General features: G+C 40.8%; 2 protein-coding genes across 4 annotated transcripts in view; both read right to left on the bottom strand.

The window, feature by feature from the left end:
- The window catches only part of CDKL5 (cyclin dependent kinase like 5), a 190,398-nt gene that overhangs the window by 13,874 nt on the left and 149,246 nt on the right, over nucleotides 1-27,278 (bottom strand). For all 3 annotated transcript variants that reach the window (XM_082608915.1, XM_082608917.1, XM_082608916.1), the window contains 6 exons: nucleotides 24,572-24,652; nucleotides 16,386-16,537; nucleotides 10,271-11,237; nucleotides 5,448-5,549; nucleotides 5,056-5,161; nucleotides 1,450-1,573 (listed from right to left, as the gene is read on the bottom strand). In XM_082608915.1, coding sequence (XP_082465041.1) covers nucleotides 1,450-1,573; nucleotides 5,056-5,161; nucleotides 5,448-5,549; nucleotides 10,271-11,237; nucleotides 16,386-16,537; nucleotides 24,572-24,652 — 1,532 coding nt within the window. The remainder of the gene's footprint in view (nucleotides 1-1,449; nucleotides 1,574-5,055; nucleotides 5,162-5,447; nucleotides 5,550-10,270; nucleotides 11,238-16,385; nucleotides 16,538-24,571; nucleotides 24,653-27,278) is intronic.
- Nucleotides 18,483-20,544, bottom strand: LOC309796553 (centrosomal protein of 44 kDa-like). The gene has a single exon (XM_082609793.1). It carries the CDS (start codon nucleotides 20,400-20,402, stop codon nucleotides 19,245-19,247), a length of 1,158 nt encoding a protein of 385 aa, XP_082465919.1. The 5' UTR covers nucleotides 20,403-20,544; the 3' UTR covers nucleotides 18,483-19,244.

Genomic DNA, 27,278 nt, shown 5'->3' with positions numbered 1-27,278 from the left:
CTATTACATGGAGAAAGAATGCACTGAAGTTCATCAGCAAAGTTAAGTGGAGAGGAGACACCTGCCAAGTCATACTGAAGTTAGAGAACATTAATGGCAAAAACCAGGGCTGCTAACGTTAACAAGTCACAACGGTGCCAGGCACTGCTCTAGATGCTTTTGATGCTTGACTTCATTTAATGATCATATTTACCCGATGAGGGAGGTGCTATTCTTAGCCTATTTTACAGACAAGGAAACTGAGGGGCAGAGAGCTGAAGGTCACATGGCCAAAAGGTGACACTAGTCAAAATATCCTATTTCCAGGGTCTAACCTCTGAGTCATTAATGTTAAAACTCTCATTTTATAAGTAAGGCGATAGATATAAAGTATGGTTATAAAAGAAAAAAGTATTTATAGCTTTAAGAAAACCGTTTTTATTATTGTAAAAATAAGTAAGTTATTTTCCACATAGGGTACGGTTAACACTGAAACCTTGATAAAACCCTGCCAACAGGGTCCAAATTGTGTGAATTCTGGCAGTAAATAGCAGAGATGGTATCTGACAGATTGGTCTGTTCTCAATTCAGTGAGTTACAATGAGGCACCATTTTATTCTCTTGGTGGAGAACTCAGCAGCCGTATGAAATACATAAACACCCCTCACATCTAGATTCTGGGAAGTCTTTCTGGGCAGTTGAGAATATAAAGTCTACATTAATAAAAAAATAGTCCTACCCCCAAGACAAGATCTGCTAATGAGACTTGATGTATGTTATAATTCTCTCCTTAAATTTTTATTACACATGACACAAAGATTAAAGGATAAGCAAAATTGCCACATCATTTTATCCTCTGACTACCAGTACATTTTTGTGGTAGCATGAAGGGTTGTTCCCCTATTTCTCTCTTTTCACCCTGAATGAAAGTCAGGTGGCACAGAAGTACAGGACATGAGCTTTGGAGTCAGAATGCATCTAGGTCTAGATCCCAGCTCCCTCCTCCCTGTTTCTGGCTGTTCAGCACCAGGCAGGCTCCTTACCTTTTCTAAGCTGCAGTTTCCTCATCTGGAGAGTGGGAGGCACCCCTACTTCAAAGGCTGATTGTGAGTACTGAGTGAGACAGTGTACACATAGAGCTAAGCAAAGTGTCCTACATGATTCAACAGCAACAAGTGGAGAAGACAGCAAAGGACATCAATCATGTCAGAAGAAGGCGATGGAAGACTTATAAGGTATGTACTGACCCAGGATATTTTCTTTCTTTTACATGGTATTTAATATAAATGGTGAACATGAAAGAAACTATTACAAATAATGACAAATCACATTTCCCTTATTAAACAATCTCTCTTTAGAAAGAAAGACTTAGCAGGGGAAAGAATGCTAAAAAGTTTTATCCAGAATTTCTATGAAATCTAAAATCTACAATTAGAAAAAAGAAGAGTAAAAACAAGCTAAAATACCCACCATGGATCAAATGCTGGTTGTCTTTTTGAGTGATTGGTTCCAGAACTGCTTTCTGATGGTAGGGAAGAAACTCTGGTTGACACATTATTTTCATGGAAAGAATTATCTGGACGTGGAGATGGCACTGAATAAAGAAAAAGTAAGCCACTGATATACTCTTTTGGTTAAAGCAGTTCTCATGTTGTTCTACTGCACTTCCTCTCACACAAACAAAATAAACTAACAAAAAGATAAGTCAAAATCCTTATTTGCCCTTCATATAACTCGTACATTTTCTGAGGCTGGAGGCATTCCAGGGAGAATTCCCCCCACCCCCAACTGCTTATGATGGTAACTTGCAAGGGTCAGTTAACACCAGACAATATATATTCAAGGCATAAATTGATGTGTCAGCTGATAAACTGGAGAACATCGTAGGAGATTTAAAAGTATGAATATGATCCCCAGCTCCCTGTTTTGACATTCTTTTAAGTTGAGGCGTTCTTACATCATAGACCCAACTACGTAAAATCTATTCTTAGTGTGAAGTGATTCTTAACAGTATGTGTACTGGAATACACAAACTACAGTTTAAGCCTTGCCACTTGGGAGGTGGCATCAATTTTATATTTTTTAAAACTCAATTCCAAAGAAATTTGGTTATTTGTACAAAAATACTATTTTTCTCTAAGTTTTCAATCCAGGAATAAACAAAAAGACAAACCACAATGTATGTGAGTCAATACTTTTCTGCTTTTCTTTGGGGGGTGGGTGGGTATTATCTTTTTCTATCAATTTCTAAGCTTGGTCATAAATGAAAATATATTGCAAATTTCATCACAAAAGGAATATACAGGCTGTATATAAAGACAAATGACACCATATTACTTGACCCTTGGCCAGCAGGACTGAAAATGGGAAATATACTAAAAAATCTGTCATTTCAATGATACCACTAAATCTTCATCCAGTTAGATTTAGTAGCATGACTGAAATGAGTGATGTCTCTAAATGTTTCACCTAGCTAAATCTTTCCCTTCTATTTCTGGACTTTCTAAAATAAAAATATTCTACCTGCCAAACAGTTAAGTCGATTATGAGGGGCCTTGCTGATAGTAACCAAGTTAATTCACTTGCAATCAAAATAAAACTGTGTTTCTAGAGGTCAAGGACTAATTAATAAATTGAAAACTTAGTTAACATTTTAATATTAAAGTATACTCTCCAGACATCTATAGAAGTAACACGTGTATGATCCACTTTGGAAGTAAAACTTACAGTGAGAGTAGAAAATACTTGCTTATATGTACACTACAATATTTTGTTTAATTAACTTAAAAAAAATTTTTAAATTTATTTTTGGCTGTGTTGGGTCTTCGTTGCTGCATGCGGGCTTTCTCTATTGTGGTGAATGGGGGCTACTCTTTGTTGTGGTGCGCAGGCTTCTCATTGGGTGGCTTTTCTTGTTGTGGAGCATGGGCTCTAGGCACGCGGGCTTCAGTAGTTGCAGCATGTGGGCTCAGTGGCTGCGGCACGCAGGCCCTAGAGCGCGCGGGCTTCAGTTGTTGTGGTGCACGGGCTCAGTAGTTGTGGCTTGCGGGCTCTAGAGCGCAGGCTCAGTAGTTGTGGTGCATGGGATTAGTTGCTCTGCGGCATATGGGATCTTCGTGGATCAGGGCTCAAACCCGTGTCCCTTGCATTGGCAGGCAGATTCTTAACCACTGCACCACCAGGGAAGTCCCAAGTTTAATTAACTTTAATCTGAAGTAAAATTTTAGTCCCATAAGGTTCTAAAGTAACCATGGCATCAGAAAAAAGAATAATAAATGCATCAAAAGGCATATTCAATGCCTTATACTTTTCTCAAAGGTTGGGCTAGGAGGGAACAGAGTAGCCTAATTCAATATACAGTAGATCCTACATAACACTTGTATGCATTTATTTAGCTCAGGTTCCTAGTTAAAATGACCAAGCAGCTGTCCGTGTTACCCCCCAGTTCCTGCCCTCTCCAGCTGTCCTCCCAGATCAACAGAATAACGAGAAGCGGGGCAATGTGGATGTGGCAGCTGTAGAAGGTCGTGGTGACCCTTGAAGGAGGCTTTGAGAAGCTGAGCCTCACGGACTCAGGAGGCTTACTGAGTGGGCTTACTGCCGGTCTCACCACTAGGGGCTGAGGATTCCTGGGGGCTCCCACTCTATTACTACATAGCTCCTTCAAGGTGATACCTTTCTCTCGCAACCTCTCCTAAATCCATTCAGCCACTGAAACATCTATTATAGTTGTCAAACATCAAAGCACATTTTTAAGGTCATGCAAGTACACTTGAAGATTTTCTTTCATCCAATCAACAAATATTTATGAAATTGCCAGGCAGTGTGCTAGTCAATGAGGGTAAAAGAGGAAAAGGTAAAGGGCCTTGTAACCTTGTGAGAGAGAAATGCAAACAAAGAATCAGTACCATGTGGTGTGTGTCATGTTAGAGACAGAGGGCCATGGGCGGAACAAAAGAGGAAACACTTCATTTCACCTAGGTGGGCAGGGAAGCCATCACACTGCAGAGGACCTCAAAGCAGAATCTCAAAAGGGACAGAAACAAGTTGTCCAAGCAGGGGGAGCACTGCATTCAGGTCAGAGGAGGGCATGGCCTGTGTGAGTCCCACAGGCTGGGCACCAGAGTGGAGGAGGAGGAGCTGGAGAGGATAGCAAGGGCCAGGGCACAGAGTCTAGAATGCCATCTTAGGGAACTCAGATTTTGTCCTGATGCCAATGGGAAGTCGCCAGAGGACTCTCAGCAGATGAGAGATAGAGGACTGGGACTGGGGTGGAGGCAACGGATTGCCCTGCTATATTTTTTTTCCCTGTAGCATTTATTATCTTTTACTGCTCTATGTAATTATTACATTTAGTGTTGCTCTCTCCTCATGAGAATGTGAGCTCTGTAAGGGTGGAGACCTTTGGCTGTCTTGTTCACTGACGTTCTAAATTAGAAGTGTCAGACATACAAGTGACATCAATAAATATTTTATGACTTGGGACTTCCCTGTTGGTCCAGTGGTTAAGAATCCGCCTTCCAATGCAGGGGACGCAGGTTCGATTCCTGGTCGGAGAGCTAAGATCCCACATGCCGCAGGGCAACTAAGCCTGCGCACTGCAACTACAGAGTCCACGCACTCTGGAGCCTGCACGCAACAACTAGAGAGAAGCCCCCATGCCGCAGTGAAGAGCCTGCCTGCCGCAAAGAAAGATCCCACGTGCCACAACTAAGACCTGAGGCAGCCAAAAATAAATAAATTTTAAAATATATATGTTATGACTTAATCGAATGAATGAGTGGTGTGGTCAGAACACAGCTTCAGAAGGATCACTCCAGGGACCGTTTTGATGGTGACCTTAGAGACAGGGAGAGCAGTTGGGAGGCTACTCAAAGCACCCAAGTCAGAAGCCACAAGGGTCTGAACTAAGACAGAGGGAACCAAGGCAGGGAGACGTGGTGGAAGGCAGTAGTGCAGGTAAGAATGACACTTACCGGAAGTCAGGGCAGTGAAATGTAGGGGAGAGTGCAGCCTGGATGTGTAGTGAGGGGGAGAGAAGAGAGGACCCTGATGGGTGCTAGGAGCTGGGTTTACCTCGGTAGAAGCTGCCAACTCTCCTCGGAACAGGATCATTGTACAGGTGTCTGTTTTCTTTGGGGACAGTGCCATCATCAGAGTGGGGGTCATGATACGCTCCACCCTGAGATAAAAAATAGGTTTATAAAAAGTAAACAACAGAGAGATAATGAGGTAGCCTGTGAACGTAGAACAGTGCCTAATTGATCTATAATTTACTCCGGGATCTATTTAAGAGGAAACTCAGAATTATGGCATGAGGAAAACTGCTTACTTTATAAGTCAGTTCGAATTATCTGTGGGAGATGGGGTACAAATAAATCTTAAAAGATAGACTGTAATGATGTTGAGTGACCAATCTTTACAGACATGTTCTATTGTAAAAGGTAGCAGCTCTAGAAAATTCAGACCTCAGACTTCTGCCGTGCATGGAATGAAGAGGTGCCTTCTCTGGAGGACTCCTTAACGGAAGATCGCGCCACAGTCATCTCTGGAGGCAGTTGCTCTCCGGGCTGGAAGTCAAATTTCAAAGGATTTATAAGAGTGTCCTGTTCCTAGGGATGAAAATCACCTAAATCGCCATGGGTTTTATTTGGTATAACCAGTACCTTAACTGGCTAAAATCAAAAATGTGAATTGGTTAAAATACAAATTGTCCTATAAAAGAGTGAATCATCTGATGAATGTAAAATAAGTCAAACAAATGTCACACAGATGGAAAGTGAAATTCTCATTAAAGTTAATGCAAGCAGGGAATGAATTACTCTGAAAATAGTTCAATTAATTATTAAAAATAAAGAAAATCATCTTCCTAATATCTAGAAAGTCATGGTCTGAGCAGCACTCAATTAGAATAGAGTTAGAGATTCTGTTAGTTAATCCAAAATTTCTCTAGCAGATTTTAGGCTGAGTTCTCAAAAAAGAACTACATATGCAAAATTATTTTTCATGAAGGACTTACAAGGCAGATTAAGATGAAAACAAACGTTCTTTGGATATATCAAGGAATTGAATCAGTACCCTTAATAATTTCTGTCTTAAAAATTCCCTAACTACTGTAGTTTTTGTACTTAAGTTCTCTTCTTAATCTTCTCTAGGATAACAGTAATTATACTTCATGCATTTTCTTAATAATCACGACAGCACTCATCTCCGAGACACTACCTATTTCTCTCAAGGAAGTGAGTCACAAGCTAAAAGCAGCCTTGGTCCACAGTCGTGTTCATTGAGGGGAAAAGTAGCATTTTCTACCCTCAGAAAAAAAAAGATTAAGGAATAAAATTAGCAAGCCATTCAGAGGAGTTAGCTGAATTGCATATCTGTATATTATGCACAGAAAGAGTATTATTTTGAGCCTTACATGGTGTGTCAAAAACAGTTTATTTGAAATTTAAAATATGGTTTTCTCTTTCTTCCCCTCACTCCCCAAATGTACTATGAAAGGATTCTGGGCAGGAAATTACCCAATGTAGCCTTTCTTCTTTCTACTTTGTGACAAGATCTCATTTGAATTTTATCACCTGCATTGTTTACAAAGACCTCTACATCTAACATAAACTCTAAGCGACAGAGCCAGTCCAGTCCCCTTGCTCTTGAAGGTGCCTACAGTACTTTGCAAGAGAGTGATTCCCATCATTATTCACAGCTTCAGTTACTTTTCAAGCCATATGCCATCTTTGTGCCTTTAAACTTGTACTTTCTTGCAGCTTTGGCACTGCATTTCCTGAACTGGACTTAAAATTCAGTAACAGTTGGATCTGTGTTTAGCCGACAGTTATTGTTTTATAATTAGCTTATTTCCACCATGTTCATGAAGCCTTTTCTCTAGCACTCTCAGAGAGCCAGTCCATTTGTCCATTTTCCAAGGTATAGTTGTTCTTTTTTTAACTTCTTCTCTATTTACACTATGCTTAATGCTAACACACTTTACTGGCTTTGACCTCCATGTAACATTTATGTGTAGCTGCCAGACTCTAGAGATCTTTCTAGGCCCTAAATGATCCCTTCTCTCTAGAGGGGCTCCTCCGTCGACTGCTCTGACTCCAATCATGACATCTCCTACCCCTCCTCTCACCTGGGCCCCAGACAGTCTCTCCAACCTCATGGAGAACGTCTCTGCATAGGGGCCCAGGGTCACTCTTCAACCTCAGTATGTCAGCATGACATGATGCAAAAAGCTCTGGCCTACGGACCTGGACATTACCTCAAGATCCCAGCTCCACCCTGAACTAGTTGGGTAAACTTGGGCAATCCACCCAACCTCTCAGAGCCTCAGCATGCTCATCTGTGCAATGGAGGGGTTGAATGAGGTGACTTCAAGTCCTCTCTTCTACTCTGAAAAGGAGCTCCAAGAAGAGAAACCTTGAAGGCTTCCTTTTTTCTATATTCAATCCTTCAATTCACAAGTCCCGTTTCTACTTCTGAGGAGTCTTTAGACCCACTCTTTCTCTGTCTTCCCACTGGCACTGACTTAGTCCAGAACATATTTCTCCTCACCCCATGCTTGGATTATTGCAAAAGTCACTCTAAATCTTGCATTTTTTCACTCAAGCCACGTGGCCCAAGTTGCAATCCCACAACCCACCAAGCTACTTAATGTCTCAATTATCCTCCTTAACTTCCAGATATCCTTTTTGGCCCTCCCTCGAGCCTCTTTCCTGATGTCCACTCTACTTTCTTCCACTGGTGAAACCCCCAACATCTCAGAAGTTTCTGCTCAGATTCCACCCCTGCCCCCTGGGGGCCTCCTACAACCCCCTGCTGGGACTGTGCCACTCCCCTCTGTCCCTGTTCCCCTCTGCCCCTGCGGTGCACACAGCTCTAGCACAGTGTGGGCATGCAGCCTTACAGTATTATTACTACCTATCTACTGGCAAGTGTCATCCCACCACCTCCAGCCCATACATTCTAAGAGGACGGGGACCACATCTTTTTCATCAGAGCCTATCATTGTGTCTAGCTCAGTAAATGCCTGAATACGTCTTCATCCTTTAGCCACAAAACCTCTCTCCACATCTGAGCTCTAAGCAAGGCCTTCAGTTGCTCCTAAAGCCACTTCTGATTGCTCCTGCTCACAATGACCTCTCCCTGTCCTCAAGTACCGTTTATAGCCAGTGCCACAGAAATGTGGTTCTTAATTATTTCATTTTTATCATATATAATTTAATCTTCCTTGAGAGAAGATAAATTTCTCAAGAGCAAGAACCCTGTCTCAGACTCTTTTGAGTGCCCAAGAATACCCAGCATAGAGAAGGTATTCAGTGCCTAAAGAACAGCCCCCATCATCCCAGAAGCAGTGGCAACAACTAAGACATTTACTCTGTGCCCGGCACAGGGCACACAGTGCTTTATACACCATGTTTAATCCTCACAACAACACTCAGATGAGGAATCAAGGCACAGAAAGATTATATCACTTTCCCAAATTTACAGAGTTTGAAGCACACTGCAGGACTGGCTGCCGGGCATTCCAGCTCAAGATCTTAGCTGCTTTGCTACACCAACTGCTCAGTTATTGACAGTCTCCCCCTCCCCAGCACTCATCTTGCTAAGCTTCCCACTGCATAGTCCATCTTATTTTCTGGAGCTCTGACACACGCTGATGAACCAATTTTTGTATCCTCTAAAAGGAAAGTACTTTTCCTATATGACACTCTTTTCTTCTTCTAACACTGGTTTTTCTCCACCTTCATTTCTTTGATGCAGGTGAATGTTTCATATCACGAAAATATAATTTTAAAAATATGTGTTCTGTTACAAGAATGCTGCTTCTTTTAAACAGGTTAGTGTCAGTTCTAGAGTCTGAAGATCAGTAAGATAGAGGCAGCGTTATGCTAAAAACATTGCCTTGAGATTTAAAAACAACCCAAAAGACTGAAAATTAGCATTTATCCTGGCCTGAAGTTATATTTACCTATAGTTCTGGATAAATTTAAAACTTTTCAATTCAGTTAAGATATCGAGTAAGGTATTAGCAAAAGGGTTTGAGTTAAGCAAATGTGGTTTGGAGAGATTAGAGAAAATCCCCATGAATTCACACTGAATTTTGAGAAAATTAAAAACTAACTCATATAGCTGATGAATTCTGTAATAAATCAAACTAGGATTCTCTAATGCAAATCAAAACTACAATTAGGTACCACCTCATGCCGGTCAGAATGGCTATCAATAAAAAGTCTACAAATAACAAATGCTGGAGAGGGTATGGAGAAAAGGGAACCCTCCTACACTGTTACTGGAAATGTAAGTTGGAGCAGCCACTGTGGAAAACAGTATGGAGGTTCCTCAGAAAACTAAAAATAGAATTACCATATGATCCAGCAATCCCACTCCTGGGCATATATCTGGACAAAACTATAATTCAAAAAGATACATGCACCCCTATGTTCACAGCAGCACTATTCACAATAGCCAAGACATGGAAACAACCTAAATGTCTATCGACAGATGAATGGATAAAGATGTGGTACATATATACAATGGAATACTACTCAGCCATAAAAAGAATGAAATAATGCCATCTGCAGCAACATGGATGCAACCAGAGAGTATCATATAAAGTGAAGTAAGTCAGAAGGAGAAACACAAATACCATATGATATCACTTACATGTGGAATCTAAAATATGACACAAATGAACTTATCTATGAAACAGAAACAAAATCAGGGACGTAGAGGACAGACTGGTGGTTGCCAAGGGGGAGGGAGGTGAGAGAGGGTTGGATTGGGAGTTTGGGATTAGCAGATGCAAACTGGTATATACAGGATGGATAAACAACAAGGCCCTACTGTACAGCACAGGGAACTATATTCAATATCCTGTGATAAACCATAATGGAAAAGAATATGAAAAAGAATGTATATATATGTATAACTGAGACACTTTGCTGTACAGCAATAATTAACACATTGCAATTCAACTATACTTCAACAAAAAATAAATGAAAAAAAAAACAGTACAAAATATGAACAAAATATGCCAGAAAGGAACATTTAAGAAAGGAAAACAGATTTTGAAAAATCAGCTTTCTGCATTGAGTACTCAACAATTAGCTTAAGTAACTAAAAAAAAAATTTTTAACAGATTAGTCCTTCAAATATTGCTTCCTTAAATGTGTCCTATCAAGAAAGTATGACCTCTTGCAGTAGGGACAACTGCACACTGACCCCATCACATCCCCGCACCACCTTTCCATGATGAGCCGACAGATCTGGTCAAGGTCCTAAGTTGTACCTGAGGTGATAAGAGCTGCAGGCTGTTGGCTCTGGCCGCCATCCCTTGCCCTACGCTCAGGCTTCCGTCCAAGCCTTTGGCTCTCACTTTGTCCCGGGTCACGTACATGGAATGCCTGTGTGGACGCTGCTGGGAGGAGAAGGGGCTGGTGTAGCCAAGCCCATACGAAAAGGATTCATGAGGCGCAGACAGCGAATGTGAATGGCTGCTGTCCATGTGTTCGGGCAGCTTCAACTCCTCCATCGTCTTAGAATGCCTGGTTGTGGTTCGGCGTGAGTCAAGAGTGCCCTCACTTCGGTTATTTCTCCCCGAAGGGCTGAGCAAAGTTCTCGTGTCGCTGTGCCTGGTGAGGGTTGGGCTGGTGGGAGAGTTCAAGTCCAAACAGCTGGATGGGAAGTACCTACTGGTACTGGACTCTGCGATCTGGGCCCTGGCTTCAGAAAGGTTGCTCACAGACTTGGAGTCACTCAGTGCCCCATGGCTTTTGGCCTTGGTCCTATAGGAAGGACTCCTAGAGGACTGGGGAATGGTGTCGATGTAGCTATGCCGACTCTGCTTTTCACTGGGCTGCAGCGTCCCGGCTTTGCTCTGAGAACTTTCCATAAATGAGTGCCGGTTCTGCTGAGATCTGCTGCTTGATTTGAGGTACTTCGTGCCCGGGCCTTCCGAAGGCTTTGGGTCAATATTAAAATCAAACTCTGTCTTTGATTTGGCTTCTTTTGGGCTGAGAAGGTGTGGTATGTTGTTGTTGGTCAGATCTTTGCTGGTAGACCCAGGCTGGCTGCCCGCTTGGTAGGTTTTGGTGTGCATGGGACTAAGAGTAGCTCCAGCAAGGTTTCCGTTCAGGAAGCTTTCATTGGCAGGAAGACCTTCGTCAGCCCGGGGCAGACCCACACCTAGGTTCTGGATGTCCTTGCTGTTAGATCTGTGATGAGACTGCAAAGCCGCACTTTTGCTGGCTTGGTTTCTATGTCAAAAACGAAAGAAGTATATCAGTTTCCCTCAAGAGCAGAGGCACAAAAAGTATCATTAAAACAAAAAAGAACAAACACCTAAAACACTGCAAATACTAAAAACAGTAACTCTCTCAAACATGTGACTATAAATAACACGTAATCTATCAATAAGAAGTAAGGTGCTTAGATCAAGTCACTCTGCCACAAAGCACTGGTCCTGATGAAATGCTTTGGCATTCTTAAATGCTCAGCTAACTTACTGCCAACACAGCTTCTAACTGATAATCTGGGCAAACATGCTTTTGCTATGTTGGTGCTCACATGCGTGTGTGCTATAGAAAGATTGCAAAGAAGAAGAGGGCTGAGCTATAGGCAAACTCTTTATAACTCTTTGTCTGCTTGAACATCAGAAGGAGACATTTAGACTTGCAGATCACTGTGTTCCTTGAACTTCGTTTTTATTCGTAAAACTCACAGCCTGCCTCAGAGATCACACTCACAGCACATACACACAAGCACCAATGTCTCTTTTGTCTTTAGCCTGTATAATCAACAAATGAGAATTCTACCAAGGTACTCAAGAAAAGAAAATGATACTCTGAAAAGAAGTGTGAACTGCCTAGTGAGGTTTGTTGGAAAACATGATGATCAACGTTTATGTATTAGAGAAGCAGCAATACTCGGGGCATGTCAGTGTCAGATACCTCCTGTACACTCAACAGGAGCATGTCTCTAGCTGGATCACAGGGATCTAAACAGATAATTTCTCTCCAAAAGACACAATTTATTCTCTTTTTCATTTCACACTTCATTATTCCAAATGGGCTGAGGCTTCATCTGGACTGAAATCTTTAGGACTGAAAGCTTCATTTCCTACTTGGTTTAAAATACAAAATATAAATCCTGAGGAAAACCCTGTCCTCTATTTGAAAGCTGAAGCTGACATCGCAGCAAGGTCAGTTTGTTCTACTGTAACTATTTAAAGGACCAAATTGTGGTTTGAGATAGGTAAGAATGCTTTTAAATGAACAATAACTTACACAATTCCCTTTTAACTAGGCATTCCAAAAAATTTGCTGCATATATTGCTATTGCTAAAGACGGTTTGATCTGGGAGAGTTTTGCTCCCATTGCACACTAATTAGAGGAAAAGTCACATTTTTGTCCCCTGTAGAGTGGTAATCTGTGAAGCTATGCCTTCCTATTTTCTCTATGAGAATCCACTCGTTCAGGCATCAAAGGTAAGGGCCCTCATCCTTTCCTCCTACCTTGCAGAGGAGTGTTAAAAAGTATCTGATATCAAGCATGCCTGTAATAGTGTGGAAGGCCTCATCTCCAAAACACACTTACTAATATCTCTCCCAATTGGGTCACAAAAATTGCAACATTAAATAAGGTCACTTAAATGTGAGCTAACTGACAGGATCAGAGGCCATGGATACTGACAACTGGTTTGTCTGTTTTCTTCTGTCTTTTTCCATGACCGTATCTACTGCCTCATCTTGATTTACAAGCAAAACCTAGAAAACCTACAAAAATAAGTGTTTTGGGCTTCCCTGGTGGCGCAGTGGTTGAGAGTCCGCCTGCTGATGCAGGGGACACGGGTTCGTGCCCCGGTCTGGGAAGATCCCACATGCCGCGGAGCAGCTGGGCCCGTGAGCCATGGCCGCTGAGCCTGCGCATCCAGAGCCTGTGCTCCGCAACGGGAGACGCCACAACAGTGAGAGGCCCGCGTACCACAAAAAAAAAAAAAAAAAAAAAAAAGTGTTTTATGGTTTACCTAGGAATAATACAGAAGATATTACTGTTATTTTGGGTGAAGAAAATCAGTTTTGTATAGTTTATTTCAACCTAAATAAAATGTGAATTTTGTTGAAAAAAGAAAAATATGAGCTAACTAAATGGCAGACCCCAGACCCAGAAAGAAATTACAAAGAAAGGAAAGTTTCACCTTCTGTTAAATGATGTTAACAGAGCCTATCTCCAGATCTATAGAGCACAGTCCTCATGTCAGGTTTTAAACCATTAGAGTTGTTTGTCAACTTACATCCTGGTAACTAAAATGTCTCAGCAACTTCTCAAAAACCCCAAATGATGATAGACAGTCTCACCCATAAATAGATCTGACTAAGTGTGTTGGTTATTTCCCACGGGCCCAACCCCCAATCCATTGTCTATTCCTCTCTGCCCCATCCTGGGTCTGGGGAACCCAACACTGCAGAGTGTCACCCAGCCTCCCTTGTCACCTAACTCCCAGTTGGGCTTAGCAGTGCAAGGGGCTGGGGGCTGTCTCCCCCGGCAGTGGCTCCCTGACTCAGATCATAGCTGTGCCTCTAGATTACAGCTCCCACAGGGTGGTTTCCCCTGCCTGGCTCCCCTGGACTCGCACAACCCTATTTCTTCCTCTTTCTCCTTCAGGCCTAGAGAGGGTAATCGCAGAGATAACTCATGCAGATGTTGTGAAATGTCCAAAGCTCCAAAGAGGACATCCAGAAAAGGGTAGAGAAGAGTGAAGATAGCTGATAGAGCTTTTGAAACTCTAGGAAACACTGCTCTCAATGTGGAGCACAAACCTATGTATGTTAGGAAGAACATATTCATAGTAACATAAGATATAATTTCTAATGTGAAAAAAGAGGCTATAAAGGTAAGGTGGAAACATCTGTCACAGAGTTAGGTTTCCCATAAATGTACAAAGTGCCTAAACCGCTATTCTGAAAGTTTCTGTCTTGGTATTTATTAATCTGAAGCCACTGAGCTCTGCACACAACTCCTACATAGAAAGGTCATCATATTGTCTTCAAATTGGAGCTCTGCCAAAGCACAATAAAAAACTGCTTTGGAAATTCCATATATCTCTTTGACACACAACTGTAAGGAATCTGTGTTAAACTGCCAACCACTTAAGAGGATTTTATATATAAACCCTTCTTAAATGGTTGGCAGGATGGATAGATAGATGGTTAATTTCTAGTTAAAATAACTTTTCAAACCGAACATCAAAGACGCAAAACTACACTGGCGAAGCAGGACTGCTGAGAGGGCAGTGTGTGGCAGGATGAAGCACCATCCCACCATGTCCAAGGTGAGCAGAACCTCAGGAGAGTCTGAAGGAGACTTAGGCAAGGGCTAGGTAATGCAGAGTCCACTGTCTCTCCTACAGAGACATGAACGTGGAAGACAGAGGACAGGGTGTGTGAGGATATGTGTATGAGGATACTGGTGTGTCTCAGTGACAAGGCAGGGCACCAACACGATATGGTGCCCTGAACATCTCTATAATGGTGCTAGGAAATCCAACGGAGCCATGGTTTGTGCGGAATTAGTGTCCCCAACAAGAGCTTCCATGGAGGAAATATGGACCATAGGCAAGCGTGGAGCAGAAATATTTCCAGAAATGTGTAAACTGGGCTAATGGTTTCTTTCCTAGAGAAACCAGTTAGGACTGTTTCTTTAATATATTTAATATAGTGTCAAGACCTGAAAACAAATTCTTCCAGAGATTTTTATTTACTTATAATTTTTATTCTCATCTGCTTCAAAAGGGGATTTTGTAGGACTCCTCAAAAACCTATATGAACCGTATCCTCATGGCCACACACATCCTCCTTGACAGATCCCTGAAGAGGGTTCCCAAGGAGAGCCATGGATCCCCATGGGGATTTCTCCCAAGTGAGTCATTACAGGATGAATACACAGGCCTCCTTTTATGGTATGGTTATACCACCAATCACTACAGCACAAATCAAAAATTTATCATCAGTCTACCGAACTTTCTATCGAGATCCTTTTTCTTTGCAAATGTAAACTAGAGGAGTCAAGTGACAATCAAGGTAGAAGGGAGACAAAAGCACCTGAACTGAGAGTGACCCCAGATAAGACACAGGCATAATGTGAACCTCCTAAACTCAAAGGAGCAACTGAAAGATGAATACTGGTCCTTGCCTTAGTGCACCGATCTCATGGAAACTGACAACAAAGTGAACACAAACTTGGTGAAATAGAATTTGAATCTGCTCCCAGGCCTCCTTGAAAACAAACAGGTAAGAATGTTTTATAAGATGTGAGGGAAACAATGACCAAACCACTCATTTTAAATAGAGAACAGCTATAAAACACAATCACACCATCGCAGTTAAGCAGAGAAAATACAGGGTAAATGGTTATTGCTTATTTATAGATGCACTCACAGATCTAAAAAGTACCAGGTCTTAAGCTTTCACAATTCCAATTGGTTAAAAATAATTGTTCTATGTGGAGAGAAAGGGGGGACATGGGAAAAAACTTATATAAGAAAAGCTTCATATTAAGAATTATTGTTTTCTACTTCTCTTCTAATAGTAGATAAGAGGAACTATTTCCTATCTTCCATAATTTAAGCAATGCTAGATGACAAGACCAGCTTCTTGGAAGAGGAAGGAGGACAAGGAGAGGAAGGACCTGCCCCTGAAAATGCAGCCAACAGAATTAAGGAATGTCACTTTTGGGGAGATAACCTGATTGCAGTGTCCAACTCCTTGTGCCCCTCCTTGCTCCCCCACCCCAGGAAATAGATGTTTTTTTAAAGATTATGCTGAAAATTACATTAGAAAGCATCAATTTTAATCACTATCTACACCAAACTAACTTTACTATTTCTATATTCTTATTCTTATGAAAAACTAATTTCTCAACTCAATGATTAAAAGACAAGAGCAACAAAAACACAAGTCCCTGCTATGGAGCCAAAACTACTTGGTTCAGTTGCAAAGGTTGTCCTAGGTGCCTTCCCACCCACCTGTGTTTGGCATCCTCCGCTCCCTTCAGGAATCCCTTTGCCCTCACCCATCCTTCTTCCTCCGGGAATCACCCCTGGGTCCCATGTACACAGGATCTTCTAGCTCATGAGGCCAGAAACCCCCTTAGTTGCTAACCCATGCTACCTTTCCCAGGGAATGCATAGGTTTCCCTTGGAAAATCTTGTAAAAGATAATTAAGTCTTTATGACCCACACAACTCTTTAATTATGGTTCTGAATCATGCAATAAGTATAAGAAAGATATTTTTGAATAAGGAGGGCTTTCCTTCTTTTCTCTAATTGCATCATTTAAGCAGCCACCTCCTCCACCTACTTGTAAGACCAATACTGCATCTGTATTTCCTTAAAAGGGAATATTTACCTATTAGACAAAGTGCTGCTTTCCACGTGGTAAGGTTTTCTTTTTGCTGACCTTGAAGGGGAGCGATCCAAAAGTCTCTGGGTTTGGAATGTAGGGTGATTCAAACACTGTTCTGTCAAGTATCTGTCAGCTGGGTCCAACTTCAGTAAATTCTTAGGAAATAAAGTTAGGATTGGAAAGAACATCACAAAGTCAAATTTAAATTGTAATAAAAACCATATTTCTTTTCCTTATAAAAGAAATGCATGGTCATTGCAGAATATCTAGCAAACACAGTTTAGTCCAAAAAAAAATTTTTTAAAGGACTATCTAAATCACCCATAACCTTACCACTGTTGTCCTCTGGGAATACGCCCTCCCAGCCCTTTAAAAAATATCACGTATATATTTTTTCTTTTATAAAATCTGGCTTATATTACACACATAGTTTTGTATACTGCACTTTTCACTTACTAATCAAAAACATTTTTTACAACATAATTTAAACATCTAAAATATATTTTTATTTTTTATTTTATTTTTGGACGCACCATGCAGCTTGTGGGATCTTAGTTCCCTGACCAGGGATCGAACCCGAGCCCTCGGCAGTGAAAGCGCGGAGTCCTAACCACTACACTGCCAGGGAATTCCCTAAAATATATTTTTAAATAAGTATATATTCATATCAAAGAATATACATTTTCATCTTTTTCTTGTCCTCCTCTCTGGAGGCAGCCCATGGTACCAGCATCTTGTGAATCCTTCCACAGGTACTTTGTACATATCTCTATCTGCTCCTTTTATTTTATCCAAACAGTAACATACACACAATAGGCTGCACTTAGCTTTCTTTCCACTCAACATTAGATCTTAAGAGATCATTCCATATCAGTAAACAGCCTCAATTTTAGAGGTACCTTAGGCAGCATTTTGTTTTCCTTCTTTTAATATTATGAACAATGATGCAACAAATAACTTCACAACATGTTTTAAATGACTACGTGGAAGTTTGTGGTATGATTTATTTAATGATTTATTGTTGGATGTTTAGGTGGCTGCCACTTTGCACTATTATAATTAATGCTGTAATGTACACCTGAAATCGTTGCATATATCCATGATCCCTTGCGTAGGATAAGTTCCCAGATATGGAACTGGTAGGTATGCAAACCCTTAAGGATTACCTTCTATGTGTTGCCAAATTATCCCCTAGGAAGGTTGTCTCAAGTAGTACTTCTCTGAGCAATTGAGAGTCTACCAATTTCCTGGCACCCTCATCAACAATAGGCATTATCCTTCTTTTTAGCACATACTTGTAAATTAGCTATTTAAAAAATGGTATCTCACAGCTGTTTTAATTCGTATCTTTGATTAATAGTGAGGTTGAATATTTTTATGTTTACTTATATTCCTTCTTTTTGTATTTTTCTATTTGTGTAATTGTCCTAATTTATTTGTATGTGTTCTTTATTCATTAAAGTATTAATTTTTTTAACAACTAAAATGTTTTCTTCTAACATTATTTATCTGATTAGTAATTGGACAAGATTTTAAAAGGTGAATCATTATTAAAATTAATTGATTTTTGGGCTTCTATGGTGGTGCAGTAGTTAAGAATCTGCCTGCCAATGGAGGGGACACGGGTTTGAGCCCTGGTCCGGGAAGATCCCACATGCCATGGAGCAACTAAGCCCGTGTGCTACAACTACTGAGCCCGTGTGCCACAACTACTGAAGCCCATGTGCCTAGAGCATGTGCTCTGCAACAAGAGAAGCCACTGCAATGAGAAGCCCGTGCACTGCAACGAAGAGTAGCCCCCCACCCGTTGCAACTAGAGAAAGCCCACAGGCAGCAACGAAGACCCAACGCAGCCAAAAATAAATAAATAAATAAGTAAGTAAACAAATAAACAAATAAATTTATTTCAAAAATTAATTGATTTTTATTGACAAGTTAGGCAAATACATAAAGAAGCATAACCTACATAACCTAACACAACTCAGTAGAGCACACTGACATTTGTTCTTTTGAGTGATGGGCATTTTCCCTCAGAGGGAAGAAGGGTGAAATTCCAGCATTCCCAAATGCATCTCTAGCTCACTTTCATTGGCTTTGCCCACAGTCAATTTCTTTGTGATCCACTACTGAACAGTGAGAACAAACCTCAATTTGTTCTCAATAAGCCAGAATTCAATTTCAGACAACCACCTTCAACCTAGCACCACAGAAAATTTGAATTCTGATCCTATTGTATGCTATCCTATGTTGACTCAGACACAACTCTAAAATTATCTCAATGCTTTCTCCTTCTTTATTAGAAAACAAAAACTGTGGAGGTATATGAAATGATTTTGGTATTACTGGCAGTTAAGGCAGTTAATATCAAAATGGTTTCAACTGTATGGTACTAGTTAAAAACGAAGGAAATTAAAGTACATACAACCTTTTAGAAGCTAAACATCTACTAGCATTAAAGTGCTATTTTCACTTATTTAAGATTAACAAGGGTAGAAATTGCTGCACATGCAATGAACTATTTTTATATTTATGAACACAGCTGTTAATTTTCAAACACCTGGAAGGATGAGGCCATTATGAGGAAAGTATGAAACTTAGTAAATAGTTTCAAAATTCAGTATTTGGGGGAAAAAACAATTTTAACTAAAATAGAGCCCATATAATTATTTTTTTTTTTTTTTTTTTTTTTTTAAAATATTTAAGTATTTATTCAACATTGAATGAAAAAGCTAATATACCAAATGGAATTCCAATTCTAATAAAAATATTACAGTATATTAAAATTGCATAGAGAACTCTTTAAAATATATAACATGTACAGGAGCCAAAGTTCTAGAGAAGTTCATGCAGAAAATTCTATAATTAGTGATTTGGACATTTCAGTAACTCTGCAGTTTCTTCAAACATTTTTTTCATCCTTTCCATTTTCTGGATTGTTGTTTCCTCAGAAATATCTTTCAAACCACAGTAATTAATAGTTGAGGTTCTGGGAGCTGAATCGGATGATACCATACTATAACCAGAGGACAAAGGAATATCTGCTTGCCTTTCCTCTTTGCTTTTTCTATCCGGATTGAGACTATCCATGTCGCTACTAGAAGCACAGTCTTCACTCATCTCATTAAACTCTATATATTCATCATTCTTTTTAGATAAAAGCATTTCTGTTTCAAGAAGAGTGACACGACTTAGAAGATCGGCCCAGGTTTTTTCATTCACCATCACTTTCCCTTTCATTTTTTCTTCCAAAGATTCTAATCTACTTTCTATGCAAGTCAGTTTCTTCAGCTTTTCTTGGCATTCAGCAAGCATAGTCTGTAGCGCAATAACCTCAGGATTGACTTCTGTATCTTGCTGCTCACACTTAATTTCAGGAACCTGTAATTCAGGAATCTTTATTTCAGCAGCCTTTAAGTCACAAATATCAAATGCTTCACTAACATCTGTTACTGTATCTTCAGGAATGTTAGCACCATCTTCATTGTACAGGTGCCGGATCACCACAGCTTTCTTCTTTCCTGAAGTCATAAACCTGCCAGTGACGTCAATGCCCACAGGTTCAGTTGATGTCTTCTCAGCGCTTGAACAAGGTTCTAACTTAGCAGAACTGATTTTTTTTCTTTGTTGTGATGGAGTCTTCTCAAGACCACTCAACTCCTTGTGCTTTTTCATCACACAATTTAAAATATCACATATAATTTGGATTTTCCATTCTGCAAATCCACATTGGAGAAACTGCTTTTTCGTCAAGATTGGTTTATAATTAAATTGATCACGAAGAAGCTTGTAGACAGCATCTATGAAGCGTAAGTCATTCTTTGCTATGGGTTCTACATTGGAGTCCACCAGAAGTTCTGCTACATAAGGTGAATATGAGGTAAGGGAATAGCTGATGATGGGCAGAGAGGCTGCTGTGTCTCCCTTGACCAAACCTACACAATCCACCTCTCTAGGATAATTTAGCGAGCGAAGCACTTGTTCTAGGTTCCGTAAGCTTCTTTTTAAGTCACCTGTTGCCATTATTTAACATTCGATTCAGCTCCAGCTTTGGAAGTTATCTAATTTTTCACTAACTTCTGTTCATCAAAAGATACCCTTAGGGCTTCCCTGGTGGCGCAGTGGTTGAGAGTCCGCCTGCCGATGCAGGGGATACAGGTTCGTGCCCCGGTCCGGGAGGATCCCACATGCCGCGGAGCGGCTAGACCCGTGAGCCATGGCCGCTGAGCCCAGCAGCGGCCGAGCAAAGAACGGGCTCCAAAGGCCTCCGGCCCCGCACAACGGGCATGTGCAATCCCAGAGCCCCGGGAGCCCAGCCTCCAGCAACGACTTCCTGCGGCCCGACGCCGAAGCCGGGGCGCGCTTCTCCCGCCGACCGTTTGTATTCTGAGCAGCGGGTGGAAGCCCGCCACACACCGCGGCAGGACCTTCCCCCATATAATTATTGTAGCTATTCTTTATATTATTAGGAGCTTTGATTAATTCTGGTAACTTGTATCCCCACTAAAATGGCTGATATGTATAAATAGACGCAGGATGAGATGGCCATTTTAGGTATTTATTTATATGTGGACAAAATTATCAAATCTGCTTTAGGGGATGGCATAGAGAATAAATTTCTTCATGAAAGGATAATTTTTATTTTTCAAATTCATTTTCAAAAATAGCTAAAAGGGGCTTCCCTGGTGGTGCAGTGGTTGAGAGTCCGCCTGCCAATGCAGGGGACACGGGTTCGTGCCCCGGTCCGGGAGGATCCCACATGCCGTGGAGCGTCTGGGCCCGTGAGCCACGGCCACTGAGCCTGCGCGTCCAGAGCCTGTGCTCCGCAATGGGAGAGGCCACAGCAGTGAGAGGCCCGCGTACCGAAAAAAAAAAAAAAAAAAAGCTACAAGACAAAAGGAATAATTGTATTTATATAACATTCAATAATAACAAGGCAGTATTAACCTTTGGTGATAGAGGTCAAAGTCCTGGTTTCCAAGAGTGGGAAGGGGCACCTGGGAAGGGGTCATAAAGAAATTTCCGGGGTGTTAATAATTTCCTGTATCTCAATCCGGGCGGGGTTACATGGATACGTTTACATGATAAAGTTTTACTCTGAGGTACATTTATAATTTGTGTACCTTCTAAATATACGTTTCAATAAAATGTTTATTTAACATTAAAGAAATTTGAGGGTAAATATATTAAATGAATGGGAATTCAACTGTTCAACTTTCAAACTGGTGTAAATGCACAATGGTTCAGGTTATCTTGTGTTAGCCTTTACCAGGTGCCACGCTGATACTTGGTAATTACATTTGGTAATGATTTAACAAAAGAAGTTCAGTTTTTTTTTTTTTTTTTTTTTTTTTCTTTTTGCGGTATGCGGGCCTCTCACTGTTGTGGCCTCTCCCGTTGCGGAGCACAGGCTCCGGACGCGCAGGCCCAGCGGCCATGGCTCACGGGCCCAGCCGCTCCGCGGCATATGGGATCCTCCCAGACCGGGGCACGAACCCGCGTCCCCTGCATCGGCAGGCGGACTCTCAACCACTGCGCCACCAGGGAGGCCCCGAAGTTCAGTTATTTTTAACTAAAAGAAACAAAAGGCAGAAAACATGAAATTGTATTTCAGTTCTTCTATTTCACTCTATTTACATTTTAAAAGTTACCAAATAATTAAAGCCCTGATAAATAAATATTGACGCGTGAAAGAACATGACATAACGCAAATGATTTAAATGATAATTTATGCCTAATTAACCTTAAAGAGCCTTGAGGATTTTTAAAATAGCATCTCTCAATCTGTGTTCAGAAGAACACTAGTGCTGTAGCATTTTATCTTTTTTTCAGTATTTAGTATTTAATTAAATTTGGGAAATGCTTCTTTACTGTGGGATTTCTGAAAGCCTTTATAAGTTAATGAATATTGTGAATCTCTAAGAAAGGTTATATGGTAAGTGGCCTTTCCCAAGGGCCACACCCCCTCGCCCACCTCCGCCCCCACACCTATTTACACAGGGCCCCTTGGAACACAGATTAACATAGTTTTAAAGTAGAGCAAAGTTCTGAGAGTGCTGCTCAGCAATTTCCAACTGTGCCAAGTATGCCTTTAAAGGTCCTGTGCACAGTGTAAACTCCTCTGTTTTTGACAGCTGACTGAATGGGCAGAAAATAAAATTGATCCATTAACAAGTATCTTTTTTTAAAATAAATTTATTTTATTTATTTACTTTTGGCTGCTTTGGCTGTTGCTGTGCATGGCTTTCTCTAGTTGCAGTGAGCGGGGGCTACTCTTTGTTGCGGTGCATGGGCTTCTCATTGTGGTGGGTGGCTTCTCTTGTTAAGGAGCACGGGCTCTAGGCGCGCGGGCTTCAGTAGTTGTGGCATGCGGGCTCAGTAGTTGTGGCACACGGGCTTAGCCGCTCCGCAGCATGTGGGATCCTCCCGGACCAGGGCTCGAACCCGTGTCCCCTGCACTGGAAGGGAGACCCCCAACCACTGCACCACCATGGAAGACCCAACAAGTATCTTTTGAAGGTCTACTATCAAATAACTAGCACTTGCTTATGCACTGGCTGGCTGCAATGAAAGCTGGAGAAATATGAAAAAGTAGTTCTCACTCAAGGGGCTATCTACTTGGGTAGAAAAGCTTGAATAAGAAACTGTGAGAGGGCTTCCCTGGTGGCACAGTGGTTAAGAATCCGCCTGCCAGTGCAGGGAACACGGGTTCAGGCCCTGGTCTGGGAAGATCCCACATGCAACGGAGCAACTAAGCCCATGTGCCACAACTACTGAGCCTGCGCTTTAGAGCCTGCCAGCCACAACTACTGAGCCCGCGAGCCACAACTACTGAAGCCCGCGCACCTAGAGCCCGTGCTCTGCAACAAGAGAAGCCACCGCAATGAGAAGCCCATGCATCGCAACAGAGTAGCCCCCGCTCGCCGCAACTAGAGAAAGCCTGCGCACAGCAACAAAGACCCAACACAGCCATAAATAAATAAATTTTTTTTTTTTTTTTTTTTTTTTTGCGATACGCGGGCCTCTCACTGTTGTGGCCTCTCCCACTGCGGAGCACAGGCTTTGGACGCACAGGCTCGGCGGCCATGGTTCGCGGGCCCAGCCTCTCCGCGGCATGTGGGATCTTCCCAGACTGGGGCACGAACCTGTATCCCCTGCATCGGGAGGCGGATTCTCAACCACTGCGCCACCAGGGAAGCCCAATAAATATTTATTTTTTTAAAAGAAAGTTTATTAAAAAAAAAACAAAAAAACTGTGAGAACATTTTCAGTAGTCCAGAGCATGAAGACCTTCTGGACAGGGGCACCAGCATGAGGAGGAACACTCAGGCATGGTAGTAGCAGTGATCTTGCGGTTGTCAAATGAAGAGCCAGAGGGAGAGAAATCAAGTTAGAAAAAGAGCAGAATTAGGTTCGCTGATAAAATAATCTTATGGGAGGCCTTGAATATGCAAAAAATATTAGAATCTCTTTTCTTTCAACATTCATTTTAAGATTTGTTTTAAAACCTTATGCCTGAGCAGCTCGAGTGCTGGATAAATTTTTATTTATTTTTATTTTTATTTATTTTTTTTGCGGTACGTGGGCCTCTCACTGTTGTGGCCTCTCCCACTGCGGAGCACAGGCTCCGGATGCGCAGCCTCAGTGGCCATGGCTCACGGGCCCAGCTGCTCCGTGGCATGTGGGATCTTCCCGGACCGGGGCACGAACTCGTGTCCCCTGCATCGGCAGGTGGACTCTCAACCACTGCGCCACCAGGGAAGCCCTGGATAAATTTATAAATGATTTATTTCTCATTATTTATATTTAGATTGTTACTATTCTGTCCATTTTAGGAATCTAATTTAGGTATCTAGATAGTCCTATCTAGACAGAATGTTACAATACTAGATACTTCTGCAGTTTTAAATAAACTGCAAGGGGATATATGTATATGTATAACTGATTCACTTTGTTATAAAGCAGAAACTAACACACCATTGTAAAGCAATTATACTCCAATAAAGATGTTAAAAATAATAATAAATAAATAAATTGCATGCCTCTTCAGATGACACAGTCCCCCATTATTCACCACTATACACCTATTAACAAAACATTTAATTCATAAAAGCAGGCTATGGTCATATATAGACACAAGAGAAATCACAAACCAAAAGACATTTTGTACAGATAACATCAACTTGTCCCACCTTCATTAAGTCAAGTAAAACGCTATTTAAAATTCCAAGGTATCTTCTCTCCAATGACTGAGGATGGTTAACAGCTGGAAACTGTAACAACAACATGACAGAAGTATTAGCACGTGGGTAAGGGTATGTGTGTGCATGTGCTTTGAGTGTTGGAGAAGGTAGCAGATGAGCAGAAGCTACTGCCCTAGTGCCAAAGTTAAATTTATTTCACATGTATGTTACTTTTGGTGTCTATGTATTTGAGGTAGGGATTAATAGGATTGGGTGTTAAATGACAGGAAAACTCACAAGTGAAAGACGATACTTAAATCTAGTCAGACAATACTGAAGCATGTAAAACAAAACAAAATATAAAAATTTGAAACTATTCAGTTTATACAGTCTTGTCTACTTATACAAATAATTTGGTTATAATAGAGTTCATATAGAACTTGTCTGCTTATACAGACAATTCTTACACCCTTTTCACAACAACAATCATTTACTCCTGAAAATTAGAGAAGTAAAAAAAGAGAAAAAGGCCAGTACCTGAAAGGCTACAGAAGTAGAAATAATGAATTTGGACACACGTTCTATTATTGCTTTTAATATACTCTTTGAACGACCTGTTTTCAATTCCTTCCTTTATGTAAGTTGGAACAGAAGGCAAACAGGCTCCTAAATTAACAAATGCATTTTTAAATAAAATGAGGGGAAAGGGTCAAGTTTATTCAGATGCTCTGTCCTTCCCTCTGCCAACTCACATTTCACAATATCTAAGTGGATGGTAAAGTATTAGAGTCCAACGCCATGTACTCCCTCCCAATGGGAGGGCTACTTTGTTTTTAATATGTATTTCCTTTATACCAACATAAGAGCATCTCAAAGCCTGAAATCTCTAAACATGCTAAATAAGTGGATGAGAGAAGTAGTTATGTAGAAAAATTCAAACAAGGTATTAAGACGTCATCCCCACACAGTGCTAGGTATGGCAGGAGATGCAGAATATGGGTAAGACCAAAACCTTGCATGTAAGCAACCCTCAGTCTGATTGTGAAAGCAATCAGTACGAAACTGTACTAAATTCTAGTTGAAGCTCAGAGAAAGGAGAGGCCAAGGTGGTTTGCAGCTGTAGAAGAAAGAATCCATACATAGATAATATCTGAACTAGCTTTTGAAAGATAAGAAAAAATGTGAGGACAGAGAAAAGTAGGACAGCACCTTCTAGATAGAGGACGTAGAGGGAATAACATGAATTTAACACCGACACACAGGCAATAACCTAAAACTGATTTCTGAGGGAAGTAATGCTCTGCGAGACATTTTAACAATTGTTATTCTTCTTATTTCAGAGATGAAGAAGGTGATGATCAGAAAATTCAAATAAATGGTTCAAGGCAGGTTACATAATTAAAAAGCAGAACTTGTATTTGCACCCAGGTCTGTGATCCAAACCCACATTTTTTCTAAACATGGGAGCCTTTCCTAAAGGAGGTATAGAGGTTCCTCTGGATGTTACTGGAGCATTAAACATCACCCCAAAGAGAGAGACACCTGTCATGCTGTGATAAAAGATTTTAATTAATATCTTGCTTATGAGGTCCTATCTTATGCTACCAAATACCCCCTCCTTTTTTTCCAGAAGTAACATTTCATCAATAAGAAAATTAATGCCCAAAGTCAAAAGGTATTAGAAATATGATTTTTAAATGACCACACAAACTCCTAAGTTTAAAAAATTAATTAATGTCTTTTTGAAAGAAAGACACCATTCTCATATTAGGTAATTCAACAAATAACCAAAACTCAAGCATAGAAGTTTAAAGTATATCTCAATCAGTAGTTTGGTTTTTCTTTCCTCTCTTTCTTGATCACTTGGCCAATATGATACAATGAGAGTGCCTCTTTACTAAGCACTTACTATGTGTCAGGCACTGGTCTGGGCATTTTACATATATTATAACGTTTAATCTTCACAACAACCCCATCAGAAGTGGTACTTCTGTTATCACTATTTTACACATGAAGAAAAAGAGGCACAAGGAACTTGCCCTGGTCATTCAAGTAGTAAATATGGAGTCAGGCTTTGAACCTCAGCAGCCTAACTTCAAAGTCTATGCCCTATATTATGGGATAGCAATTGTTATTTTTTTCAAAATAATACATACTGTTAGAGCAACATCTTGTTGATTTTCCAATCTCTACACAACTGAATCAAAATACAAATCACACTGGACTGGTTACTGGTAAGTCCATGTTTCAAGGCAGCTGCAGTTCACACACCCTGTACGCTTAGCTGAGAATGTCTCAGACATTCTCAAGTAAATGATAAAGGAAGACTTTTCCCTCAAAAGATGTGGTTGAACCTCCAAAAAGGTTCAACTAATTTAGTTAAAACACCACAAACACTTTCAGACTAAAATGTAAAAATATTAAGGTTTATAAAAATCAAAGTGTCAGGGAAGCAGCAATTTCTCCAAAGGATATTTACAAGCAGCACCCTCAAGTACTCTCTAGCATTTTACCGATAATACTATTTAGTGAGGAGGTCTGTAAACAAACAGGACCATAGACAAAGGAGTAAAAGATCTCCTTTGTTTGGCCTATCCAATCCAAATGCTACTCATTCTTCAATATCCATTTCAAACTGCAAATCCTCTATAAATCATTCCTAGTGAATCCAGCCAACTTTCTAGAATGTTTAACATCCTCAAGGTCTCAACTATAT

The sequence above is a fragment of the Mesoplodon mirus genome (assembly GCF_964341445.2).
Source record: "Mesoplodon mirus genome assembly, chromosome: X".
NCBI classification, from domain to species: Eukaryota; Metazoa; Chordata; class Mammalia; order Artiodactyla; family Ziphiidae; genus Mesoplodon; species Mesoplodon mirus.
The sequence above is the reverse complement of the archived record's forward strand: the minus strand, read 5'-3'. Positions and strand labels throughout refer to the sequence as shown.

What these genes read in the sequence shown, in the direction of transcription:
- LOC309796553 (XM_082609793.1), bottom strand. Translation starts at nt 20,402, where the DNA reads ATGGCAACAGGTGACTTAAAAAGAAGCTTACGGAACCTAGAACAAGTG.